Source organism: Coregonus lavaretus, assembly GCF_964263955.1.
Source record: "Coregonus lavaretus genome assembly, chromosome: 9".
NCBI classification, from domain to species: Eukaryota; Metazoa; Chordata; class Actinopteri; order Salmoniformes; family Salmonidae; genus Coregonus; species Coregonus lavaretus.
The window spans coordinates 43,733,595-43,756,956 of NC_139996.1; the positions used below are offsets into that span (position 1 = coordinate 43,733,595).

General features: G+C 44.7%; 1 protein-coding gene across 1 annotated transcript; it reads left to right on the plus strand.

Annotated features, from left to right (window-relative positions):
• Positions 1-147: 147 nt before the first annotated feature.
• LOC311135370 (leiomodin-2-like) lies at positions 148-22,400 on the plus strand (the record flags this gene model as incomplete). The annotated part of the gene is made up of 3 exons (XM_084169309.1): positions 148-423; positions 1,201-2,520; positions 22,215-22,400. The coding sequence occupies 3 exons, from the start codon at positions 148-150 to the stop codon at positions 22,398-22,400; spliced, it is 1,782 nt and encodes a 593-aa protein (XP_084025435.1).
• Between the last annotated feature and the right edge of the window lie 962 nt (positions 22,401-23,362).

The window sequence follows — 23,362 nt, forward strand, 5'->3', positions numbered from 1 at the left end:
GCCATCAGTCTTTCTCTCAGACTCTCTACATCCACAGCATCCCTGGCCACACGCCTGTACCATTACCCAGTAGCTTTAAGAGTGTGTGCGGAAGATTCAGTCGAAAAAGATCCTCACTAAGATTCAAGCGTTTCTGACAAGTCCGTCATGAGTACCTTTGGGTACCGAAAGGAGCTGAAGAGGTATGAATCAGTGGATGAAGATGAGGTGCTGGCTGGCTTGTCGTCTGAGGAACTCCAGGAGCTGGAAAGGGAGTTGGCGGATATGGACCCGGATGACAATGTACCTATCGGGCTGAGGCAGAAAGACCAGACCGCCAAGAACCCCACAGGCACCTTCTCCAGAGAGGCACTGCTGAAATACTGGGAGGACGAGACACGCAAACTGCTAGAGGATGACAGATCTGAATCATCCCCTGAACATGTGAGAAAGGGGATGGTATTTCAAGGCTTAAACCAACAAATATATATATATATATATTATTCTATAGATGCCTTAATTTCAGCGGGTTTCCAGATGCAACAAGATCAAGTTCAGGCAGCAACAAAAAATATTGGCAGACAAAACAATCTGAAGTTAAGTTGTTATGTCCGACTCCTTAACAACATCTTTCCTATTTGGGTGGTGAAAAAATAACATTTATTTCAATCAAACTCTTAAATATTTTAGGTGTGACTTGAAAGGGTTATTTATTTCATTATTAATTGTGAAATAGCAGGGACATCTTTGGAATTCAGTGTCTCGCTGATTGAAATGGCTGATTACTTATATTCTGCATTACAGTATAATTTTACAGATAAATTACGTTTTGCCACCAGCCTATCTGGAAATAAAAGATAAAGACAGATGAAGATGTATTTATTTTTATTGTTGCCAATGATGGAAATCACAATAATTTGAGATTCAACATTTTAAATAAGAATGATTGAAGATTTTAAGGTTGAAGCATATATGCAAATGAAGTGTGCCAAACATTTATTGTTGTATAAGAGTTCAATCAATATGCAGACTTTGTTTTCATTGCCCACTGTGTTATTTTGATATGAGTCAGTGGAAAAAATCAAAAAATACATTGTCTCAGAAATACCAGCTATAATGATTCTATGTGCTCGTAGAGTTATGCAGGTATTCCTCATTAAGAGACAGTAACTGGGGAATGTTAGGTCTCAACCTAATTGTCCACCCTGTTCTAAAATACAGGGCCTCATGGAGGAAGGACAGACTGATAAGAGCGAAGAGGAATGTGTGACAGAGAGTGACAGTAACATCACAGAGTCTGAGGACAATGATGAGGAAGAGGAATGCCAAAAAGAAAGGGAAGGGAGCGAAGACGAGGCAGTTGAGGAGGAGAATGGTTCAACTGAGGATGAAAATGAAGAGGAAAAGAAGGACAAATGCAAAGAGGAGCCTTTACCCGCTTCTGGTAGACATGGGCAGAACGTTGTTGACCACCTGTCAAGACACCCAGGGAATGGTTCTGAAAGGGGAGACTTGAGAATGACAACGACAGATCAAAACCTAAATGTGACTCCAGACAGACCTTGCGGGAACCCTATCGTGATTGACGAGGCACTTGAACGGATCCTTTGCGATGATCCCACAATGAGCGAGCTCAACTTCAACAACATCGAAGACATCTCTCAGGAGACCTTGCTGCGTATCTCCGAAGCACTGAGCGCCAACACACACGTACGTGTTTTTAGCCTTTCCAACACCCGCGCCAATGACCGGGTTGCCTTCGCCGTCTCCAAGATGCTCAGAGAAAACTGCTCCATCACCAACCTCAACATTGAGTCCAACTTTGTGTCTGGCCGCGGCATCTTGGCGCTGTTGGCATCGCTCCAACAAAACTGTACTCTGGTGGAGCTGCGCTTCCACAACCAGAGGCACATCTGCGGGGGGCAGGTTGAGATGGAGATGGTTCGCATCCTGAGGGACAACAACACCCTCCTCAAGCTGGGCTACCAATTTGATCTGCCAGGCCCCAGGATGACCGCCACCAGTATTCTGACCCGCAACCAGGACCGACAGAGGCAGAGGCGGCTGCAACAACAGAGGGAGCAAGGCCATCCTGAAGCAACAGTTCAGCCCAGGGCCGATGCCGGGACAACAAGCCTAGTTTCTGGATCGCCTCCTTCAAACAAACCACCCTGGTCCTCTCCAAAACATGCAAGGAATGACCAAACCCTAAATAACGTCCCTCCTCCGCCTCCCCCTCCTCCACTCCCTGGCCTTCAGTCTGAGAGGAATACACCGACCAGGAAGATTGCAGAGATGATCAAACAACATGAAGGGAGCACAAAGGGTCAGTCAGGCCAAAATAAACCCAAATCCAAGAGGGGCAAAAATGGAGCCAACAAGAAGGAGAGCTCTGACATTCTTAAGGAGCTGAAGAATGCCTTGAAGCCTTCTTCGCGAAAGAAGAAAGACAACCCACCCCGGCCACTAGCACCTCAGATGTCTACCCGCGATGATCTGATGGCGGCTATTCGTGGTAGCAGCATTAGATCACTCAAAAGGGTAAGTATGACAGACACACAAACATCCAATCATGAACCAGTGACAGATTTTTTTTATTAGTACATAAATATTCATCATTATTCAAAAAAGGACTTTCAACAAACATAAGCAAACATAAGCCTACTGGAGTGATTATGGAGTGTACCCCAAATCAAAACTCAGTTATACTCAAATGATGCTACAAATAAAACTGAAACACTCTTCTAAAAGTCATTACACAGCCTTTGTGGAAACAGTGCTATCATTAGATGACAGCCTTCGTAACCCTGTGAATTCCTCCCACTTAATGCAGTTATAAATAGTTGGTCATTTTCCCCCCTGACTCGATAAGACTAATGGCTTGGAGCGTTGATGCACACGGGATGACAGTGTGCTAACAGGCCAAACAATCTACAGCATGGATCACCATGAGGCTGTCAGTTGAAAAATATGGTTGACAAGAAGAGAAAACAGATACATTATCTGACCAGAATAAAAAAGTTATAAAGTCCATGACCCCAAAGAGTAAAGAAAGGTAGTGGCGTAGGACGCACGCCCCACAGACCTTGCAAAGCTTCAAGGGGCCCCCAACCAAGCTTGGGCCCCTGAGATAGCATATGAACATGTCATAATCCATGGCAAAATGTTTAGAATTACAGGAAATTAGCTTTAATACTGCTACATTTTCTCTCAGCCAAATGGAAACATTTGTAGAATAGCATGAGATTAACTATAAAACTGCACATTTGTCTCTCTGCCCCATGTCAAAATGTGTAGAAATGCAAGAAATTAGAATTATAACAGCAACATTTTCTCTCAGCCTCATGGCAAAATATGTAGAATAGCATTATATTAGCTATACAACTGCACATTTGTACACCACCCCATTCACCAAAATGGATTGCTCCTGCAGACGGTGAGTCACGTGGCCGTGGCTTGTTATATATAGCAGGCAGACAGGCATTGAGGTACTCAGCTACCGTTCGATTGAATGTTAGAATGGGCAAAAGTAGTGACTTAAGAGACTTTGAGCGTGATATGATCATCGGTGCCAGGTGCACTGGATCAAGTATCTCAGAAACGGCCACCCTCCTGAATGCCTCGATGCCCATCTGCCTGCTTTATATAGCAAGCCACGGCCACGTGACTCACTGTCTGTAGGAGCGAAGTGTATATGCAGTTGAAGTCAGAAGTTAGGTTGGAGTCATGAAAACTCATTTTTCAACCATTCCAGAAATGTCTTGTTAACAAACTATAGTTTTGGCAAGTCAGTTAGGACATCTACTTTGTGCATGACACAAGTAATTTTTCCAACAATTGTTTACAGACAGATTATTTAACTTATAATTCACTGTATCACAATTCCAGTGGGTCAGAAGTTTACATACACTAAGTTGATGTGCCTTTAAACAGCTTGGAAAATTCCAGAAAAATGTCATGGCTTTAGAAGCTTCTGATAGTCCAATTGACATCATTTGAATCAATTGGAGGTGTACCTGTGGATGTATTTCAAGGCCTACCTTCAAACTCAGTGCCTCTTTGCTTGAAATCATGGGATAATCAAAATAAATCAGCCAAGAACTGTAGACCTCCACAAGTCTGGTTCATCCTTGGGAGCAATTTCCAAAAGTTCCACGTTCATCTGTACAAACAATAGTACGCAAGTATAAACACCATTGGACCACGCAACCGTCATACCGCTCAGGAAGGAGACGTGTTCTGTCTCCTAGAGATGAACGTACTTTGGTGCGAAAAGTGCAAATCAATCCCAGAACAACAGCAAAGGACCTTGTGAAGATGCTGGAGGAAACAGGTACAAAAGTATCTATATCCACAGTAAAATGAGTCCTAAATCGACATAACCTGAAAGGCCACTCAGCAAGGAAGAAGCCACTGTTCCAAAACCGGCATAAAAAAGCCAGACTACGGTTTGCAACTGCACATGGGGACAAAGATCGTACTTTTGGGAGAAATTTCCTCTGGTCTGATGAAACAAAAATAGAACTGTTTGGCCATAATGACCATCGTTATGTTTGGAGGAAAAGGGTGACGCTTGCAAGCAGAAGAACACCATCCCAACCGTGAAGCACGGGGGTGGCAGCATCATGCTGTGGGGGTGCTTTGCTGCAAGAGGGACTGGTGCACTTCACAAAATAGATGGCATCATGAGGAAGGAAAATGATGTGGATATATTGAAGCAACATCTCAAGACATCAGTCAGGAAGTTAAAGCTTGGTCGCAAATGGGTCTTCCAAATGGACAATGACCCCAAGCATACTTCCAAAGTTGTGGCAAAATGGCTTAAGGACAACAAAGTCAGGGTATTGGAGTGGCCATCACAAAGCCCTGACCTCAATCCTATAGAAAATGTGTGGGCAGAACTGAAAAAGCGTGTGCGAGCAAGGAGGCCTACAAACCTGACTCAGTTACACCAGCTCTGTCAGGAGGAATGGGCCAAAATTCACCCAACTTATTGTGGGAAGCTTGTGGAATGCTACCCGAAAGGTTTCACCCAAGTTAAACAACTTAAAGGCAATGCTACCAAATATTAATTGAGTGTATGTAAACTTCTGACCCACTGGGAATGTGATGAAAGAAATAAAATTATTCTGACATTTCACATTCTTAAAATAAAGTGGTGATCCTAACTGACCTAAAACGGGGAATTTTTACTAGGATTAAATGTCAGGAATTGTGAAAAACTAAGTTTAAATGTATTTGGTTAAGGTGTATGTCAACTTCGACTTCAACTGTATATACACTACCTGCCTGTCAAAAGTTTGGACACACCCACTGTGCCTATATATATACACTGCCAGTCAAAACGTTTGGACACACCTACTCATTCAAGGGTTTTTCATTATAAAAAAAAAATAATTACATTGTAGAATAATAGTGAAGTCATCAAAACTATTAAATAACAAATATGGAATCATGTAGTAAGCAAAAAAGTGTTAAAAATATCAAAATATATTTTATATTTGAGATTCTTCAAATAGCCACCCTTTGCCTTGATGACAGCTTTGCACACTCTTGGCATTCTCTCAACCAGCTTCATGAGTTAGTCACCTGGAATGCATTTCAATTAACAGGTGTGCCTTCTTAAAAGTTAATTTGTGGAATTTCTTTCCTTCTGCGTTTGAGACAATCAGTTGTGTTGTGACAAGGTAGGTATACAGAAGATAGCCCTATTTGGTAAAATACCAAGTCCATATTATGGCAAAAACAGATCAAATAAGCAAAGAGAAATGGCAGTCCATCATTACTTTAAGACATGAAGGCCAGTCAATACGGAACTTTTCAAGAACTTTGAAAGTTTCTTCAAGTGCAGTCACAAAAACCATTAAGCGCTATGATGAAACTGGCTCTCATGAGGACCGCCACAGGAATGGAAGACCCAGAGTTACCTCTGCTGCAGAGGATAAGTTCATTAGAGTTACCAGCCTCAGAAATTGCAGCCCAAATAAATGCTTCACAGAGTTCAAGTAACAGACATATCTCGACATCAGCTGTTCAGAGGGGACTGTGTGAATCAGGCCTTCATGGTCAAATTGCTGCTAAGAAACTAAATGACACCAATAAGAAGAAGAGACCTGCTTGGGTCAAGAGCAATGGACATTAGACCGGTGGAAATTTGTCATTTGGTCTGGAGTCCAAATTGGAGATTTTTGGTTCCAACCGCCGTGTCTTTGTGAGACGCGGTGTGGGTGAACGGATGATCGCCGCATGTGTAGTTCTTACCGTAAAGCATGGAGGAGGAGGTGTTATGGTGTGGGCGTGCTTTGCTGGTGACACTGTCTGTGATTTATTTAGAATTCAAGGCACACTTAACCAGCATGGATACCACAGCATTCTGCAGCGATATGCCATCCCATCTGGTTTGGGCTTAGTGGGACTATCATTTGTTTTTCAACAGGACAATGACCCAACACACCTCCAGGCTGTGTAAGGGCTATTTTACCAAGAAGGAGAGTGATGGAGTGCTGCATCAGATGACCTGGCCTCCACAATCCCCCGACCTCAACCCAATTGAGATGGTTTGGGATGAGTCAGACGGCATAGAGTGAAGGAAAAGCAGCCAACAAGTGCTCACCATATGTGGGAAATCCTTCCAGGTGAAGCTGGTTGAAAGAATGCCAAGAGTGTGCAAAGCTGTCATCAAGGTAAAAGGTGGCTATTTGAAGAATCTCAAATATAAAATATAATTTGATTCCATATGTGTTATGTCATAGTTTTGATGTGTTCATTATTATTCTACAATGTAAAACATTTTTTAAATAAAGAAAAACTATTGAATGAGTTGGTGTGTCCAAACCTTTGATTGGTACTGTATATACACTTAACATAAATATAAATTTAACATGCAACAATTTCTCAACTTTATTGCTACAGTTCATATAAGGAAATCAGTCAATTGAAATAAATTCATTAGGCCCTAATCTATGGATTTCACGTGACTGGGAATACAGATATTTATCTGTTGGTCACTGATACCTTAAAAAAAAGGTAGCGGCATGGATCAGAAAACCAGTCAGTATCTGGTGTGACCACCATTTGCCTCAAGCAGCGCTACACATCTCCTTCACATATAGTTGATCAGGCTGTTGATTGTGGCCTGTGGAATGTTGTCCCACTCCTCTTCAATGGCTGTGCGAAGTTGCTGGATATTCGATTGAACTGGAACACGCTTGCATACACGTCGATTCAGAGCATCCCAAACATGCTCAATGGTTGACACGTCTGGTGTGTTTGCAGGTCAGGGAAGAACTGGGACATTTTAAGCTTCCAGAAATTGTGTACAGATCCTTGCGACATGGGGCCGTGCAACAAACATGAGGTGATGGCGGCAGATTAATTACACGACAATGGGCTTCAGGATCTCTTCACGGTATCTCTGTGCATTCAAATTGACATCAATAAAATGCAATTGTGTTCATTGTCTGTAGCTTATGCCTGCCCATACCATAACCCCACTGCCACCATGGGGCACTCTGTTCACAATGTTGACATCAGCAAAGCGCTCGCCCACACGACGCCATACACACGATGCCATCTGCCCGGTACAAGTTGAAACCGGGATTCATCCGTGAAGAGCACACTTCTCCATGGTGCCAGTTGTCATCGAAGGTGAGTATTTACCCACTGAAGTCGGTTACGATGCCGAACTGTAGTCAGGTCAAAACCCTGGTGAGGACAACGAGCATGCAGATGAGCTTCTCTGAGACAATTTCTGACAGTTTGTGCAGAAATTCTTCATTTGTGCAAATCCACATTTTCATCAGCTGTCCGGTTGGCTGGTCTCAGACGATCCCGCAGGTGAAGAAGCCTGATGTGGAGGTCCTGGGCTGGCGTGGTTACACGTGGACTGTTGTTGTGAGGCCAGTTGGACGTACTGCCAAATTCTCTAAAACAACATTGGAGGCTGCTTATGGTTGAGAAATTAACATTACATTATCTGGCAAAAGTTCTGGTGGACATTCCTGCAGTCAACATGCCAATTGCACGCTCCCTCAAAACTTGAGACATCTGTGGCATTGTGTTGTGTGACAAAACTAAAACATTAGAGTGGCCTTTTATTGTCCCCAGCACAATGTGTAACCTGTGTAATGATCATGCTGTTAAATCAGCTTCTTGATATGCCACACCTGCCAGGTGGATGGATTATCTTGGCAAAGGAGAAATGCTCACTAACAGGGATGTACAGTGGGGGAAAAAAGTATTTAGTCAGCCACCAATTGTGCAAGTTCTCCCACTTAAAAAGATGAGAGAGGCCTGTAATTTTCATCATAGGTTCAAGTCAACTATGACAAACAAAATGAGAAAAAAAAATCCAGAAAATCACATTGTAGGATTTTTAATGAATTTATTTGCAAATGATGGTGGAAAATAAGTATTTGGTCAATAACAAAAGTTTATCAATAGTTTGTTATATACCCTTTGTTGGCAATGACACAGGTCAAATGTTTTCTGTAAGTCTTCACAAGGTTTTCACACACTGTTGCTGGTATTTTGGCCCATTCCTCCATGCAGATCTCCTCTAGAGCAGTGATGTTTTGGGGCTGTCGCTGGGCAACACGGACTTTCAACTCCCTCCAAAGATTTTCTATGGGGTTGAGATCTGGAGACTGGCTAGGCCACTCCAGGACCTTGAAATGCTTCTTACGAAGCCACTCCTTCGTTGCCCGGGTGGTGTGTTTGGGATCATTGTCATGCTGAAAGACCCAGCCACATTTCATCTTCAATGCCCTTGCTGATGGAAGGAGGTTTTCACTCAAAATCTCACGATACATGGCCCCATTCATTCTTTCCTTTACACGGATCAGTCGTCCTGGTCCCTTTGCAGAAAAACAGCCCCAAAGCATGACGTTTCCACCCCCATGCTTCACAGTAGGTATGGTGTTCTTTGGATGCAACTCAGCATTCTTTGTCCTCCAAACACAACGAGTTGAGTTTTTACCAAAAAGTTATATTTTGGTTTCATCTGACCATATGACATTCTCCTAATCCTCTTCTGGATCATCCAAATGCACTCTAGCAAACTTCAGACGGGCCTGGACATGTACTGGCTTAAGCAGGGGGACACGTCTGGCACTGCAGGATTTGAGTCCCTGGCGGCGTAGTGTGTTACTGATGGTAGGCTTTGTTACTTTGGTCCCAGCTCTCTGCAGGTCATTCACTAGGTCCCCCTGTGTGGTTGTGGGATATTTTCTCACCGTTCTTGTGACCATTTTGACCCCTCGGGTGAGATCTTGCGTGGAGCCCCAGATCGAGGGAGATTATCAGTGGTCTTGTATGTCTTCCATTTCCTAATAATTGCTCCCACAGTTGATTTCTTCAAACCAAGCTGCTTACCTATTGCAGATTCAGCCTTCCCAGCCTGGTGCAGGTCTACAATTTTGTTTCTGGTGTCCTTTGACAGCTCTTTGGTCTTGACCATAGTGGAGTTTGGAGTGTGACTGTTTGAGGTTGTGGACAGGTGTCTTTTATACTGATAACAAGTGCAAACAGGTGCCATTAATACAGGTAACGAGTGGAGGACAGAGGAGCCTCTTAAAGAAGAAGTTACAGGTCTGTGAGAGCCAGAAATCTTGCTTGTTTGTAGGTGACCAAATACTTATTTTCCACCATAATTTGCAAATAAATTCATTAAAAATCCTACAATGTGATTTTCTGGATTTTTTTTCCTCAATTTGTCTGTCATAGTTGACGTGTACCTATGATGAAAATTACAGGCCTCTCTCATCTTTTTAAGTGGGAGAACTTGAACATTTGGTGGCTGACTAAATACTTTTTTCCCCCACTGTAAACAACTTTGTGCACAACATTTGAGAGAAGTAAGCTTTTTTGTGCTTATTGGAAAATTTCTGCAATCTATTATTTCAGCTCATGAAACATGGAACCAACACTTTACATGTTGTGCGTTTATATTTTTGTTCAGTAAATATACTGGGGGGGGGGGTGGGGGGGGTTTAGCTCAGAGCTTTCGGGGTGCCCTTGCGAAACTGCGCCATGCCACTGAAGAAGGGTACTGATACTCATACAAATAGGGTGCAATTTGCAGTGAGATAATAAGAGGGTTGTCATTTCTTATGAATAACTGCTAAGGTAGGTGGAACTCAATGCGACCCCCATCAAAATCATCACTGCTTACAAACAACTTAATGGTACCCCAGCCAAGCTATTTCTCTCACCACGCCAACTGTCTTGCTCTATCTTTCGATCACTCTGTCTCTCTCTTGAGGTTCATTGGTCCTGAAATACCCATCTACATACCCACTTATTGCGTAGATGGTCCGACGGTATGTGTCAGTAGGACATGTGTTGAGCTTTCACTCAAGACACTGACTGACACACTCTTTCTCCTTGCAGGTGACTCTCCAACAGGATCAATGTTAATATTGTGGTGGGAGAAAGGAATATCCAACCTGATCAAGAGCTATTCTGCACAAATACCGCACCCACTTCATTCTGTATTCATAAAAAATGAAACATTTTTACGACAAATGCTAAATATATAAATATAAGTAAATAAAAATATAATAATTTGTTTATGTATTACTATGAAACTTTCTGCTTGGAAAACTGTTGACACATTTTTACATATGATTTTGTTACAGTGTTATGTAAATACTTTCCTGTCATGTTGTGAGAAATACTATACTTGACTTGATTGCATATTATCAACGGGTGGCAATTTATGGATTAAAGGCACAATCCATAATATTTCATGCTGTTTATTAGCCATTTCAATGAATTATTTATACATATTGATTCATCACAGAAAACTTAACTACAAACTGGCTAAATCTAAGCTTATGGAATATCCAAAAGATAAGCCTTCTCCCATTCTAGCCATGATTGAAATGACTTGGAACAAAATTAGAACACATTAGTGCTATCTGTAACTATATCACCTCTAATCCCACCTTGCTGCTTCATGTGTATCTTGGAATTGTTCCCAATTCATTAAAGTTAATTTTGCAGCTGTTCAAAGCTAACACGTTTTCCCACAAGAGGAGTTCCCATTGTATAACCCACTGGTCTCGGAGAGAGAACCCTTATAATTGTAATGTGTCATATATTCAAAAGCCCTTTCAATTAAATGGCAGTAAATGTCATACATGGACAATTTTAACTGTGGAAAATGTAATTTAAACAAGATTCAAAGGGCTGGGAATGGAGTGAAATACAAAGTGAGGAATAGCGTTATAGTGTTACTGACATGTTATGACAGTGACATGTCAGACGCACCACAGGGAGAATTGGAACTAATGTTTAAAATAAGGTATTGTCACTCTGTACAACTTCACTCAAGCAAAGTAATTCAGTTTAGGGAAGGCATCTGTAAAAGGATGAACAACTATTGTCTTAATTTCAATCATTTCAATTTTTCAGTCTTATATTTACCTTGCAGGCTAAAGTGGTGGTTACATAAAGCCCCTCCCCTCTAACTAAAGAGCCCCTCGCCTTCCCTCTGATCATTCTCACCTCTCTTCCTCACACTCAGCACGATTTGATCTGTTTTCCTGTTTAACTGTTCAAAGGTGTGCCATCAAGGCTACGCCGCTGAGCGCAGTGTTATCGGTTCTCATCTTTTGTGTTGGGTGACTTTATCGAAAGGAACATTTTTGCTTCGGGAAAGAATCAGCTTCATCGCTTTTCTTCCTTAGTCTCCTGTTGCAGCTAGCGTCACACTGCTAGCTGCGGAGACGTGGCTAGCTTAGCTGCAATTCTTGCTATCAACTAGCTTTTCTACCTGGAAGGGCATAATTACTAGTTCACTCTCTCGTTTAGTTCAACCCACTACCAGCGTTGACTAGACCGACCGTCCTAGCGTCACTGCTGATTGGTCAAAAGCCACGCTTTTGTTTGTCACAATACCAACATAGCGCTAGCTTCCTTTGGCTAACTTTGTGCTAACTAGCTAGGGTACTAGCCCACGTGGTGAACGCAAGCTATTTTCACATTGTTAACACTCAGAGCGCCGGAATTCCAGAACTACTAGAATGGCCATGACTGTCATTCTGACCGTTGATATTCCATAATAAATAATACATTGCTAAATGAATGCATGTATTATGTTAAAATAGGTTATAAGAAACCTCTGGACAACAAATGTAAATTGTAAATCAGTCACAACATTTATTGATTGATCCAGAAGTGCATAGTACATTTTAGTAAATACTAAAATAAGATGATAGTTTATTTTCTAACTGAAAGAGAACAGTTGCCTGCCCAGCTGGCCCATCCAAACTACACCTAAACTATATTGAAACTAAATTCACATATATAGTAATAATAATAATAGTAATAATAATAAATGTGGCCAAAAGACAAGATTCAATTGACAATAGTCTGATGGGTGACGATATTATCAATTGTTGAATAGAGAATTTAGAGACATTGACAGTGTGCATTGACCAAGAGAGACGCTTACCAAATAGCACTTTTTCCATATCATTCTACAGAGGTCCATGCAGGCCAGATGTTTTGATTGTTATACCCTATCAGAAAGAGCAGATTCCAAGGTTTCTAATAAACCTATTTTTGCCAAATAACTGTACGCATATGGTCTCTGTTTCAAAATATAACCTTTTCCCATAGAATAACCTGTCAGAAGAACCGATGTGGATGTGGTGGAGGAGTCAGGCGCAGGACACAGAGGCTTCGTCCAACAGACTTTACTAGTCAAAAGTGCAAAAATACAATACACGGCCTCGAAAACAAACAGAGGCGAGTGAATACGTAAACCATGCGTAAACACTAAACAAACAAACAGAGCGTCAACACGCAGCTCCGAAATACAGGCAGACAACAACACACAATCTAACCTATACAAAACAGGGAACTTATAGGACACGTATGTTTCGGATCAGATGGCACGGCTGTACTAGGTGAAAGGAGGAACTCGCTGCTGGACTGTTGCTGTGTTCTACAAAATGCTTGACTTGGCTGCTATCAACGCACACGTGTTGGTCAAGCAGTCAGTGCATGAACAGGAGAGACTTCATCATGAGTCTGGCACACGGGCTATGTGAGAGACATTTGAAGGCCAAGGCAGCAGCAGCAAATATTCCACGCAAGCCATTACGCAAGCCAAATTACGCACAGCTCCCGAGAACGAGAAACTGCAAGGTGGGCAGATGCACTCGGAACAGAACCCACGACACCTGTTTCAGCTGCAAGTGACTTGTTTGTGGGAAGTGTTGCAATCAAGTGGAAGTGACAAAGATGTTTGGTGACTGCAGTGGCATGTATTCATGGTTGCCCCATGGTTGCAAAACATTTGCACTAAGAAAACATACAAAATAATTTATCTTTCATCTCTCTGTGTTTCATACATTTTCTTCAATCCGCAAGAGGCTCAATGTATCTCACAGGAGAAAACATCCACGTGAACAAAACAGCACCCCTCTGTCTCAGTATGTGTAGTGTATCTATCTGATGCTGTCTGGTCAGAAAGAGTATGACATTGTTGTCGCCCGTAGCATTGAATGCAAGGGAAGCCAGCAAGCAATTGGCCTCCCTTTGTCACGCCCTGGCTCTGGGGACAATGTTATGTTGAGCCAGGGTGTGTATTCTATGTTTGCTTTCAACGCTGCGCCTTGGTCCTCTCCCTCCTTAGACGATCGTGACAGAAGAAACCACCATAACAGGACCAAGCAGCGTGAAGAAGAGAGAGGATGGACTTGGGAGCAGTTGAGTAGGAGTCTCGACTGGGCCAAGCCAAGAGAAGAGGACAGAGGTTGGACTTTGGAGCAGTGGGGTGAGAGTCTGGCGAGAACGATGGAGGCCTGGCCCACGGGGAGGAGAGACCCCCAGAATTTTTTTTAGGGGGGGGCTCACGACGTCGGACCAGCAGGAGGCCGCGATAGAGCGGCCCAGCGGGTTGCCAGAGGAGGCCGCCAGGTTACGGGGGCCACTGGTCGAAGAGGGGATGGAGGATGTAGAGGCACGGCGAGAGGTACTGGGGTGTGTTACCAGTCCGGTCCGGCCCGTTCCAGATCCCGAGGTAGAGCCAGTGGTGTGTGTCCCCAGTACGGTCCGGCCTGTTCCAGCCCCTCGCACCAAGTGTACAGTGCGCGTCGCCAGCCCAGCCCGGCCTGTCCCTGCTCCACGCACCAAGCCTACGGGGTGCGTCGCCAGCCCAGTCCGGCCCATCCAAGCTCCCCGCACCAAGCCAGTGGTGTGCGTCATCAGTCCGGCACGGCCCGTGCCTGCTCTCCGCACCAAGTCTGTGGTGCGTTTCGTCAGCCCTGTCCGGCCCGTTCCTGCTCTCCGCACCAAGTCTGTGGTGCGCGTCGCCAGCCCAGTCCGGTCCATTCCTGCTCCACGCACCAAGCCAGGGGTGCGTATCGTCAGTCCGGCTCCGGCCAGCGGGGCCAGACCGGACCATGGGTACTTTGGGGGGTTGGAGAGGGAGTGGGGATCAGGCCCGGAGCCGGATCCGCCGCCAAGGCGGAGTGCCCACCCGGTCCCTCCCCTGTGGGATTTAGTTGGCGCGGTCGGAGTCCGCGCCTTTAGGGGTGGGTACTGTCACGCCCTGGCTCTGGGGACAATGTTATGTTGAGCCAGGGTGTGTATTCTATGTTTGATTTTCTATGTTGGGCTGAGTGACTCCCAATCAGAGGCAACGAGTGACAGCTGGTTGTCTCTGATTGGGAGCCATATTTAACTATCGGTCTTTTCACTTTGTGTTGTGGTTTCTTGTTCCGTGTTGGTTTGTTTTTGTAACCAAGGACGTCACGTTTCGTTGTTTTGATCGTGTGATCTTGATAAAATAAATATGTTTGCTTTCAACGCTGCGCCTTGGTCCTCTCCCTCCTTAGACGATCGTGACACCCTTGATAAACAATAAATAAAATAATAGTCAACAAGCTTTGAGCTAAACTGAGTGAGCTAAAAAAAAGGGTCAAGGGAAGACAGTTTGGATTTGGCTTCAGACCAATCACATCTCATCAAAAGCCAAACGTCATTGACAGAAAGAAACTTGAATTGTTGCAGCATCTCGTTGTGTCGTTGACCTCTGGTGGCTAGCTCGCTAGCTAAAATCATCTCTTTCCTAAATTAGCCATGGATGGATATAGGGATTTGGTTTTACTTAATTCTCCGTACTGGCCAAACGATTATAACGGTGATTCTGATCCAACCATAAATTCTTACATTGTGCCCCTGGCACGCACACACACACAGAAATCAGTACTATGGACAGCCACATATTTAGCTGATGTTGATTGGACTAAATAGTATTTGGCATATTTTAGTTCTCATTGTATTAGACTAAGCATAGGTGATTAGATGATGTTGAAATGTTGAAGTTGAAATGGTGCTGGAATAGTTTTCTTTGCGACTTGCGCTAACACTCTGTGGTTCTAAATCAATAGTTGTTTAGTAGTCCGAAAATGTCAATAACATTAACTTGCTTGACCATGCTGTAGGTCAGGTAACTGTTTGCTACATGCAATATGTTTTGTGGACTTCACCAGACAGATGTTGCTCTCCGGTTTTGTGATGAAAAAAAGGTGTGGTTGAATTTATTCTGCCACTGTGTCTCCTTATTGTCTCGGCCTTAGGCCTAAAGTGCATTCTAAAATTATTCATACCCCTTCTTTTTTTCCGTTACAGCCTTATTCTAAAATTGATTAAATCATCTACACGCAATATCCCATAATGACAAAGAAAAAACAGGTTTCTAGAAATGTTAGCAAATGTATTCAAAACTAAAAATGGACATATCACATTTACATAAGTATTCAGACCCTTTACTCAGTACTTTGTTGAAGCACCTTTGGCAGCGATTACAGCCTCGAGTCTTCTTGGGTATGATGCTACAAGCTTGGCGCACCTGTATTTGGGGAGTTTCTCCCATTCTTCTTTGCAGATCCTCTCAAGCTCTGTCAGGTTGGATGGGGAGCGTCGCTGCACAGCTATTTTCAGGTCTATCCAGAGATGTTCGATTGGGTTCAAGTCTGGTCTCGGGCTGGGCCACTCAAGGACATTCAGAGACTTGTCCCGAAGCCACTCCTGCGTTGTCTTGGCTGTGTGCTTAGGGTCATTGTCCTTTTGGAAGGTGAACCTTCGCCCCAGTCTGAGGTCCTGAGCGCTCTGGAGCAAGTTTTCATCAAGAATCTCTCTGTACTTTGCTCCATTCATCTTTCCCTCGATCCTGACTAGTCTCCCAGTCCCTTCTCTTGAAAAACATCACCACAGCGTGATGCTGCCACCACAATGCTTCACCGTAGGGATGGTGCCAGGTTTCCTCCAGACATGATGCTTGGCATTCAGGCCAAAGAGTTCAATCATGGTTTCATCTGACCAGAGAATCTTGTTTCTCATGAGAGTCCTTTAGGTGCCTCTTGGCAAACTCCAAGCGGGCTGTCATGCATTTTATTGACGAGTGGCTTCCGTCTGGCCACTCTACCATAAAGGCCTGATTGGTGGAGTGCTGCAGAGATGGTTGTCCTTCTGGAAGGTTCTCCCATCTCCACAGAAGAACTCTGGAGCTCTTCAGACAATTCCTTTGATCTCATGGCTTGGTTTTTGCTCTGACATGCACTGTCAACTGTGGGACCTTATATAGACAGGTGTGTGCCTTTCCAAATCAAATCAAATTTTATTGGTCACATGCGCCGAATACAACAGGTGCAGACATTACAGTGAAATGCTTACTTACAGCCCTTAACCAACAGTGCATTTATTTTTAACAAAGAAAGTAAAAATAAAACAACAACAAAATAAGTGTTGAGAAAAAAAGAGCAGAAGTAAAATAAAATAACAGTAGCGAGGCTATATATACAGGGGGGTACCGGTGCAGAGTCAATGTGTGGGGGCACCGGCTAGTTGAGGTAGTTGAAGTAATATGTACATGTGGGTAGAGTTAAAGTGACTATGCATAAATAGTTAACAGAGTAGCAGCAGCGTAAAAAGGATGGGGTGGGGGGGCAGTGCAAATAGTCTGGGTAGCCATGATTAGCTGTTCAGGAGTCTTATGGCTTGGGGGTAGAAGCTGTTGAGAAGTCTTTTGGACCTAGACTTGGCACTCCGGTACCGCTTGCCGTGCGGTAGCAGAGAGAACAGTCTATGACTAGGGTGGCTGGAGTCTTTGACAATTTTGAGGGCCTTCCTCTGACACTGCCTGGTATAGAGGTCCTGGATGGCAGGAAGCTTGGCCCCAGTGATGTACTGGGCCGTACGCACTACCCTCTGTAGTGCCTTGCGGTCAGAGGCCAAGCAGTTGCCATACCAGGCTGTGATGCAACCAGTCAGGATGCTCTCGATGGTGCAGCTGTAGAATTTTTTGAGGATCTGAGGACCCATGGCAAATCTTTTCAGTCTCCTGAGGGGGAACAGGCTTTGTCGTGCCCTCTTCACGACTGTCTTGGTGTGTTTGGACCATGATAGTTCGTTGGTGATGTGGACACCAAGGAACTTGAAGCTCTCAACCTGTTCCACTACAACCCCGTCGATGAGAATGGGGCGTGCTCAGTCCTCTTTTTTTTCCTGTAGACCACAATCATCTCCTTTGTCTTGGTCACGTTGAGGGAGAGGTTGTTATCCTGGCACCACACGGCCAGGTCTCTGACCTCCTCCCTATAGGCTGTCTCATCGTTGTCGGTGATCAGGCCTACCACTGTTGTGTCGTCGGCAAACTTAATGATGGTGTTGGAGTCGTGCCTGGCCATGCAGTCATGGGTGAACAGAGAGTACAGGAGGGGACTGAGCACGCACCCCTGAAGGGCCCCCGTGTTGAGGATCAGTGTGGCAGATGTGTTCTTACCTACCCTTACCACCTGGGGGCAGCCGTCAGGAAGTCCAGGATCCAGTTGCAGAGGGAGGTGTTTAGTCCCAGGATCTTTAGCTTAGTGATGAGCTTAGAGGGCACTATGGTGTTGAATGCTGAGCTGTAGTCAATGAATAGCATTCTCACGTAGGTGTTCCTCTTGTCCAGGTGGGAAAGGGCAGTGTGGAGTGCAATAGAGATTGCATCATCTGTGGATCTGTTGGGGCGGTATGCAAATTGGAGTGGGTCTAGGGTTTCTGGGATAATGCTGTTGATGTGAGCCATGACCAGCCTTTCAAAGCACTTCATGGCTACAGACGTCAGTGCTACGGGTCGGTAGTCATTTAGGCAGGTTATCTTAGAGTCCTTGGGCACGGGGACTATGGTGGTCTGCTTGAAACATGTTGGTATTACAGACTCAGTCAGGGACATGTTGAAAATGTCAGTGAAGACACTTGCCAGTTGGTCAGCACATGATCGGAGTACACGTCCTGGTAATCCGTCTGGCCCTGCGGCCTTGTGAATGTTGACCTGCTTAAAAGTCTTACTCACATCGGCTACGGAGAGCGTGATCACATAGTCATCCGGAACAGCTGGTGCGCTCATGCATGCTTCAGTGTTGCTTGCCTCGAAGCGAGCATAGAAGTGGTTTAGCTCGTCTGGTAGGCTTGTGTCACTGGGCAGCTCGCGGCTGTGCTTCCCTTTGTAGTCTGTAATAGTTTTCAAGCCCTGCCACATCCAACGAGCGTCAGAGCCAGTGTAGTATGATTCAATCTTAGTCCTGTATTGACTCTTTGCCTGTTTGATGGTTCGTCGGAGGGCATAGCGGGATTTCTTATAAGCGTCCCGTTCCTTGAAAGCGGCAGCTCTACCCTTTAGCTCAGTGCGGATGTTTCCTGTAATCCATGGCTTCTGGTTGGGGTATGTACGTACGGTCACTGTGGGGATGACATCATCGATGCACTTATTGATGAAGCCAGTGACTGATGTGGTGTACTCCTCAATGCTGTCTGAAGAATCCCGGAACATGTCTAATCAATTGAATCTACTAAAGGTGGACTCCTATCAAGTTGTAGAAACATCAAGGATGATCAATGGAAATAGGATGCACCTGAGCTCAATTTCGAGTCTCATAGAAAAGGGTCTGAATACTTATATGTTTTTTCAGTTTTTTATTTTGAATACATTCGCAAAGAATTCTCAAAACCAGTTTTCACTTTGTCATTATGGGGTATTGTTTGTAGATTGATTTGATATTTTATCAATTTTATAATAAGGCTGAAATGTAACAAAATGTAGAACAAGTGAAGGGGTCCGAATGCACTGTATATATCACGGTCCCAAGGCATATGAAATAACAGGTTATAGAGCAAACAAGGCAATTACCACAACACATAGGTTGTAATGTGTTTTTTTTTTCTGTCTTGACTTCCGCTAAGTTTTTACCCATGCACCGCTACTGGGACAAGGGGTAATGAGATCCAACTAAATGAGATCCAACTGTTGCATGAAGATTCATACCATAATGTAAGCATGAGCGAGGCCACAAATAATGTGTCCAATAACTGACAATAATATACTATTTTTACAACTGTTATATCAACACCGATATACATTATAATGGCATTATTGCTTTTGTGCTGATTTTCACTATTCACAAACACGCTTGGCGCCTATACTTATGTTTAGGCTACTGATATTTTCTGATATTTTCTTCATTGACCATGTGTCTTGCAGTTTGGGTATTTTTATTTGTTTCATTGTTACAAAAATACACTTTTACTTTGTTTCCACGCACATGCTTTTTGTTTCATAGTTGTAACAAAGGCACTCCACACATAAAATAGATTTTACACTTGAAATCCTGTGTTTTTGGTGGTTTTTCGTTTTTACATATATACCACATTAACATAAACTAATGAAAATGTTATGTTCTTTCAAATATTTACATTTCGTATTCTAATGTTACCTAACACCTTCATAATCAAAACCAAATGACATTAGCACTAAGGGTGGTCCAATGAGGCATTTCTAGTTAAATGGATTTATTAGACTGGTGGCTATTGGTACTCCTCGAGGCCCGGCTATTCTACTGTTAAATATACACTGCTCAAAAAAATTAAGGGAACACTTAAACAACACAATGTAACTCCAAGTCAATCACACTTCTCTGAAATCAAACTGTCCACTTAGGAAGCAACACTGATTGACAATAAATGTCACATGCTGTTGTGCAAATAGAATAGACAATAGGTGGAAATTATAGGCAATTAGCAAGACACCCCCAATAAAGGACTGGTTTTGCAGGTGGTGACCACAGACCACTTCTCAGTTCCTATGCTTCCAGGCTGATGTTTTGGTCACTTTTGAATGCTGGCGGTGCTTTCACTCTAGTGGTAGCATGAGACGGAGTCTACAACCCACACAAGTGGCTCAGATAGTGCAGCTCATCCAGGATGGCACATCAATGCGAGCTGTGGCAAGAAGGTTTGCTGTGTCCAGAGCATGGAGGAGCTACCAGGAGACAGGTCAGTACATCAGGAGACGTGGAGGAGGCCGTAGGAGGGCAACAACCCAGCAGCAGGACTGCTACCTCCGCCTTTGTGCAAGGAGGAGCAGGAGGAGCACTGCCAGAGGCCTGCAAAATGAGCATGTGTCTGCTCAAATGGTCAGAAACAGACTCCATGAGGGTGGTATGAGGGCCCGACGTCCACAGGTGGGGATTGTGCTTACAGCCCAATACCGTGCAGGACGTTTGGCATTTGCCAGAGAACACCAAGATTGGCAAATTCGCCATTGGCGCCCTGTGCTCTTCACAGATGAAAGCAGGTTCACACTGAGCACGTGACAGACGTGACAGAGTCTGGAGACGCCGTGGAGAACGTTCTGCTGCCTGCAACTTCCTCCAGCATGACCGGTTTGGCGGTGGGTGAGTCATGGTGTGGGGTGGCATTTCTTTGGGGGGCCGCACAGCCCTCCATGTGCTCGCCAGAGGTAGCCTGACTGCCATTAGGTACCGAGATGAGATCCTCAGACCCCTTGTGAGACCATATGCTGGTGCGGTTGGCCCTGGGTTCCTCCTAATGAAAGACAATGCTAGACCTCATGTGGCTGGAGTGTGTCAGCAGTTCCTGCAAGAGGAAGGCATTGATGCTGTGGACTGGCCCGCCCGTTCCCCAGACCTGAATCCAATTGAGCACATCTGGGACATCATGTCTCGCTCCATCCATCAACGCCACGTTGCACCACAGACTGTCCAGGAGTGTTTTAGTCCAGGTCTGGGAGGAGATCCCTCAGGAGACCATCCGCCACCTCATCAGGAGCATGCCCAGGCATTGTAGGGAGGTCATACAGGCACGTGGAGGCCACACACAATACTGAGCCTCATTTTGACTTGTTTTAAGGACATTACATCAAAGTTAGATCAGCCTGTAGTGTGGTTTTCCACTTTAATTTTGAGGGTGACTCCAAATCCAGACCTACATGGGTTGATACATTTGATTTCCATTGATAATTTTTGTGTGATTTTGTTGTCAGCACATTCAACTATGTAAAGAAAAAAGTATTTAATAAGATTATTTCATTCATTCAGATCTAGGATGTGTTCTTTTAGTGTTCCCTTAATTTTTTTGAGCAGTGTACACACTGTCATTTTGACCGTCATGCCGCTTTGAGGATAAAATGCTCAGAAGGTTTTTGTATTTTATGATATTTGTCTGAAAGTACAGCTAGTGTAAAATACACATATTTAGGAAAAGTCAGGTACAGGTGCGCTCAAGTTTTTATTGAAATGAAATTGAAAATGGTCAGATTGACCATCTTGGAGGTTCTAGTGTTAAAGGATTAGCGTCTCCAGCCAGCACTGTACTAACTAGCTAGGCTACTAGCCCAAATGGCGAATGCTAGTTATGTTTCACTTTGTTCTCGGATTAGCAGTTTTTTTTGGGAGCCATGAAACCTGCTAGCTCAGCCCATGTGGTACTGAGCAAGGCTCTGGTCCTGCCTAAGCACCGGCACACTGTGCCTATGCGGGGCAAACATATCGGGCAAGGGCATGCACTCCTTGTGTGTCATCTGCCTGGGTCTTGACACGCGGAAGCAGCATTCAACGACCCCTGGTCATGCATCCAGTGTGGGGTTGTTGCTTCTAACACCCTACACTGGAGTGCGCAGAACAGCCCAACGTAGTTCGTCTCCCAGTCTTAACTCGAGCCGGGAGACTGCCTCGCAGACCCAGCCCTCATGGGACGTCATGGATGGCTACCCCGAGAACCTTCACCCACTTTTACAGGGCTTGGCCCCGGAGGAAATGGAGGAACTGGGCCTCGACAAGCTACCGGTGGTCACTCGCCAACCACCTCAACCCCAGTGCCTCATCAATGACAGGCACTTCTGTCCCTGGTAAGACGGAACGCTTCTCCACGTCTACCAAAAGGTCTACGTGTCTGCCACACGTTCTGTACGTGCGATGAATGTTACGTCCCTACTACTGGTTTACCAGGCCCATTCGATGCTAGAGATGCATAATCTCCTAGCTATCGGCAAGCCTAATCCAGACCTTTGGGATGAGATCAAGCCTAACCCAGACCTGAACCTCCGAGCCTCCAGGGCCATGCCATGAGCCTTGCAGTGGTAGGGGAGAGAGCGTTGTGGCCCAACCTGTCTAGCCTGATGGACAAAGAGAAAGCAGACTTCCTTGACGCTCCTGTCGAGCCGAAGGAATTGTGTGGGTCGTCTGTTGCCGCCATGCGGCAGAAGTATGAACTTCGAAAGAGGAGGACAAAGTCTTCCATTTCTGTCTGCCTTGTAGACCCAGGAATCGTGGCTAACTGGCCTACCCCTTCACAAGCGAAGGCTTCGTGGCAGAGAGAGGGCAATTTGCTGGCACCAGGGATTTCCGCGGAAAGTCCCCAGTGACGTAGCGGGCATTGAACCGACAGTTCGGATCCACAAACAGGAGCCGACAGTGGGGAAAACGGTCTTTCGCTGCAGCCACATTGAGGTCCCGCCCATTTGATTCCCTTGCAGGCAACAGTTCACCCCATGTTCTGGCCTGCCATCTCTCGGATTGCATATCTGTGCTCCTAAGACCCTTACCTTTGTGCAGTGACCCATTTTCATGGGTTCACTCTCAAGGAAGACGGAGAGAATCCACTTGACGCAAGTGCCCTCCGTGCCACGGCTCTCCCCCTGGCTCTAGTTCAAGCAGCTGGGGTAGGAAGACTAATTTTCAGTCACTACCAAGCACTGTTTCAATATTCCAGTGTATCAACACTATCCTTTTCAATAAAAAAGCTTGTATCCAGACGTCATGCCAAGGACACAGAACAGAAATACCATTTGGGCTAGCGCTAGCTTCCTGAACGTTCAGCCTTCATAGACAATTACCTGCTTTACTCCCCATTCCGGGAACAAGCGGTACAAGACAACTTCCTTTATAACCCGAGCTAGGGTTCAAGATCAATCAGAAAAAGAGATGTTTGGTGCCAACACAGAAGCTAGCGTGTATGCTGAATGTGTGTGTGCTTCATTCATAAACCCCTCGTTATGTCCACTCCTCTGGATGAGTTCTATGAGGGGCCC